General features: G+C 48.1%; 1 protein-coding gene across 1 annotated transcript; it reads right to left on the bottom strand.

Annotated features, from left to right (window-relative positions):
* Positions 1-1806: 1806 nt before the first annotated feature.
* On the bottom strand, positions 1807-3328 carry LOC103745812 (transketolase-like protein 2). The gene is given in 8 exon segments (XM_008847814.1): positions 1807-2177; positions 2180-2354; positions 2356-2545; positions 2547-2712; positions 2715-3000; positions 3002-3150; positions 3153-3190; positions 3192-3328. Coding segments are annotated over 8 exon segments (1512 nt in total).
* Between the last annotated feature and the right edge of the window lie 558 nt (positions 3329-3886).

The following is a 3886-nucleotide window of genomic DNA, read 5'->3' as shown; positions in this document are numbered from 1 at the left end:
CCACTGAAGGGGTAACCCAATTGCCTCACTCTGTGTTCCTGTTCAGCATGGAAGAACCAAAGCAGTCTGTGTCCCTGTCTGCAAACTGGGTAACCTCTTCAGAGGATGGTGTGATAAGAATAGGAGGTAGGAATTGGTTAGGCAGTTAGCGTAAAAGACCCCAGAGAAAAGTAGCTAGTTTCTGGGCTAAAAGCCAAAATACCCCTGGGCTTGTTACCAACATACTCTGTTCCAAAAGCCAAAAATGTCGAAAGTATTTGGGAGCTTGTATCTAATCCTTAAAAGATTTTAGGGTTACCTCTTCAGAGGGGGGAATGTTAGAGTAGCAAAAGGCCCTATTTAAAAAAAAAAGAAAGAAAGAAAGAAAGAAAGAAAGAAAGAAAGAAAGAAAGAAAGAAAGAAAGAAAGAAAGAAAGAAAAAGAAAAAAAGAGTACACAAAGTTGTCAGAAAAAAAGTGATGGGGAGATATGGAAGGCGTTGGAGAGAAGGGAGTGGGTTTGAATTTGATCATAATACCTTATAGGCATGTATGAAATTCTCAGTTTTTTTTTTAAGTTAAAAATCAACGATTTTATTAAGATTTATTCTGTGGTCTAATGTAACATCTGCCTTGGACAATATTTCATGTGCACGTGAGAAAAATGTGTTAGACCGTTGTTGGGAAAGGTGTTCTGCATGTGACCCTTAGGTATGATTAGGCTTATGGCATGGTTCAAGTCTTCAAGTTGAATTTCTTTTTTTTTTCTAGTTGCTCAGTCCATTACTGAAAGCAGTCCATTAAAGATTCCTATTGTTAATGCAAAATTCAAAAGTGGACATTCTCTTATCACAGGAAGCTAGTATTGAGCATGACATTTTAAAATTTTATTTATTTATTTATTTACAAACCACAGTCCCCATATGGGTGCTCAAACTCAAACCCAGCTCCTCTGGAAGAGTAGCCAGTGCTCTTAGTCCCCAAGCCATCTCTCCAGCTTCTCAAAATCATTTAAGAACCTTATGCAAAACAGTTATTATTGTGAGAGGGAAAACCAGCAGAGGGAAAGGGCAGTAGCAGAGCCAGTCAGGCTTGGTTTTTCCAATTCCCAGGATACTCTTTGCCTTATACCTAAAACAACCCCAACAAGTGCTAAGACAAACTGGTCATGCCCCCAAAGAAATGAGGTCGATTCATAAAAGTAACAAAGATAAACTACCTGAATGACATAGACAATCAAGAGTGACCTAAACTGTTTTAAATAGGCTATGCCTCACTTTAGGGTCCATTTACAAAAATTTACCTTAAGAGGTAAAAGCAGGGATTTTTTTCACAGGCCACCCATGGTTCTATAGAGAATACTTTCAATGATCAACTTGACAGAGGTTTGTTGTTGGGGAACTTGGTTCTCTGCTCAATGAGTTAGAGACAAATTTCTTTACATTCAGAGTTCTCATATATATGCCACCAAGATGAAATGGCTTGCTTTAAAATGCTTTATTAAATCTATTGTCTCCTGATGAAAATGACCAACAAACTGGTTTGTTTACAAAAAAAAAAAACAAAAATCTAAATTCCCCAGTTTTCACAAAACAAGTTCCTGATACATAAGGCACAATCTAGAAGTGGGTATCCCTTTATTTCTTTATATAACAGTTGGCTAGCTGCGAGGTAACCCAAAGAGCTTTCACTGCCACTGGAAACAAGAGTGACATCTGTCAAAGGGTGTAACAGATGTTTATCTAGTCTTTCACCAGAAGTGAGGGTGTTACAAGACTATGCTTTCAAAACGTAGGGGTCTGGACATGGTTTTCTAACGGGTATAAATTTAATACAAACATATCTGTAAGGAAGACCAAGGCCCCTCCAGGGCCTTCATTGACCAGCAAATGAAGGTGTCCTTCACAGCTGTGATGATGTGTCTGGCACTGAAACCAAAGAGATCCAGCAATTCCCGGGGTTTCCCACTGCAAAGTACTCCTGTGATGACCACAGACACCGGCTTCTCCAGAGAGGGCTTCACACACAGCTTCTCAGACGCCTCCGTCTTGTAGTGATCTTCCACTGTGACAACCTGGCTTTGGCACTGGCCACGATGGAGGCAGGCATCCAGAGGTTTGATAGTGAAGGGGTCAATGACACCGATAGAAAGTCCTTGTTGAAAAAGCTGCGCAGCAGGTAAGGCTTAGTGCAGAGTGACCCGGCTCCAATAACTGTGACCTTGCTGTCCGCAGCCCAGCAGATCACCTTGGCCTGCCTGCTCTCAAATTTCTCCTCTGGAGGGTAAATCCGGGGTCGACTGGTCCAAATGCAGCACATTCCCTGGGTGTTGGTCACCAGGCAAACAGTGTGCTCTGTGGAGATGGCATCACTTGGGATAGAAAACAGTGCAGTTGGGGATGCTTCATAAGAGGGCTAGATCCTCCAGGGCCATCTGGGAAGGTCCATCTTCTCCAAGGCACACCCCACAGTGGGAACCAGTAAGGTTGATGTTGGCTCGAGAGGCGGCTCCCATTCGGAACTGGTCAAAGGCTTGGGTCAAGAAGGCGGCAAAGGTGCTCATGAAAGCGGGTGGCACAGCCCAGTAACACGCTGACCGTGTTTGGTTCGGCAATGAAGCGCTCTAGGAAGCGCTGGGGCTCCTGTTGTTCCCTGAAGAGCTCAGAAAAGGTAGAGTTCTTGGTGTTCCCAACAAGAACGAACCTCCTGTGAGCGTGGCCCAGAGTAGCCAGTCAGACCCTAAGCTTCGCATGCAGGTCGCTCTCTTGTCCCCCAGGCCGTAATCCGGAGGACAGGTCATTTGATGGTAGCCATGTCCGTCTGAGGTGAGCTCTGCCCCGGGCCGTTCACCTCGAGGATCACCACCAGGTCGTCCTGCCAGAGTGGGCGGCAAAGGCCAAGGCCTTGGAGCACTACAGTCGCCGTCAACCAGGAGGCAGAAGACCTGGTAGCCGGCCCTGTCCAAGTACCTGCCCGCAGAGGCCACCCCGCAGGCCGCACCCAGCCCCTGTCCCAGGGCCCCCAGCGGAGGCGGGCGCGAACGAATGAGGCGGAGGGCCAGGCTGTCGGTCCAGCTCGCAGGGCACCTTCTCCCGGCTCACCGAGTCCACCCGGCCGCCCCGCTCCACCTCCAGCAGCCCCCCCGACAGGATGGGGGCCGCGTGGCCCCGAACAGCACCAGTTGGTCGTTGTCCGGGTGCTCGGGGTCCCCCCTTGTACCTCACGGTGTGGAAGAACAGCACGGCCATCACCTCCGCGACGCTGCAGCCCGCCGCTGTGCCGAGCTGGAGGCGCGGGTGGCCCCAAGGGACCTGTAGGGTCTCGGCGTCGGGCTTGGCTTTGCTGGCCATGGTCGGGGGCCGACTGGCCGCCGTGGAGCGACTTCCGCAGGCCACCGCAGAGCGTTTCCGGAAGGCAAGGCCCGGGATTGTTGAGGAAGGAAATGCGCATGAGCGGAAGCGCTTCTGGTGCAGCACCTACAGCCTGAGACTGAGCAGGCCCTGGGGACTCTGCTCCTGGCCTGTGCTACTTGCTCAAAGCCCCACCCTCCATGCCAGGATCTTTTTTTCGTTTTTGATCTATTTATTTTTCTGTTTGTGAGTATTGTGCCTGCATGTGTGTCAGGGTACCAGCATCGTGCAATGCAGGCGGAGGACCGAAGACATTGCATCTCCTGGGAATTGAACCAGGGTCTTCTGGGAGAACAGACACTGTTCTTACTTGCTGAGCCATCTCTGTTGTTCACACACCTGAATTTCTAAAATTTACGTTTTTCACTTTCAGATTCCATCTTTTTAAAAATCTACCTCACCTCCTCGCAAAATTCAAACGTGGCCTTCTCATATCACAAGACAGTAATTTTCAGAATGTTGTTTTTGGTTGGTTGGTTGGTTGGTTTTTTGATACTG

Source organism: Nannospalax galili, unplaced genomic scaffold (genome assembly GCF_000622305.1).
Source record: "Nannospalax galili isolate Female #2095 unplaced genomic scaffold, S.galili_v1.0 scaffold283, whole genome shotgun sequence".
NCBI classification, from domain to species: domain Eukaryota; kingdom Metazoa; phylum Chordata; class Mammalia; order Rodentia; family Spalacidae; genus Nannospalax; species Nannospalax galili.
This window is presented reverse-complemented; position numbering and strand designations above follow the sequence as displayed.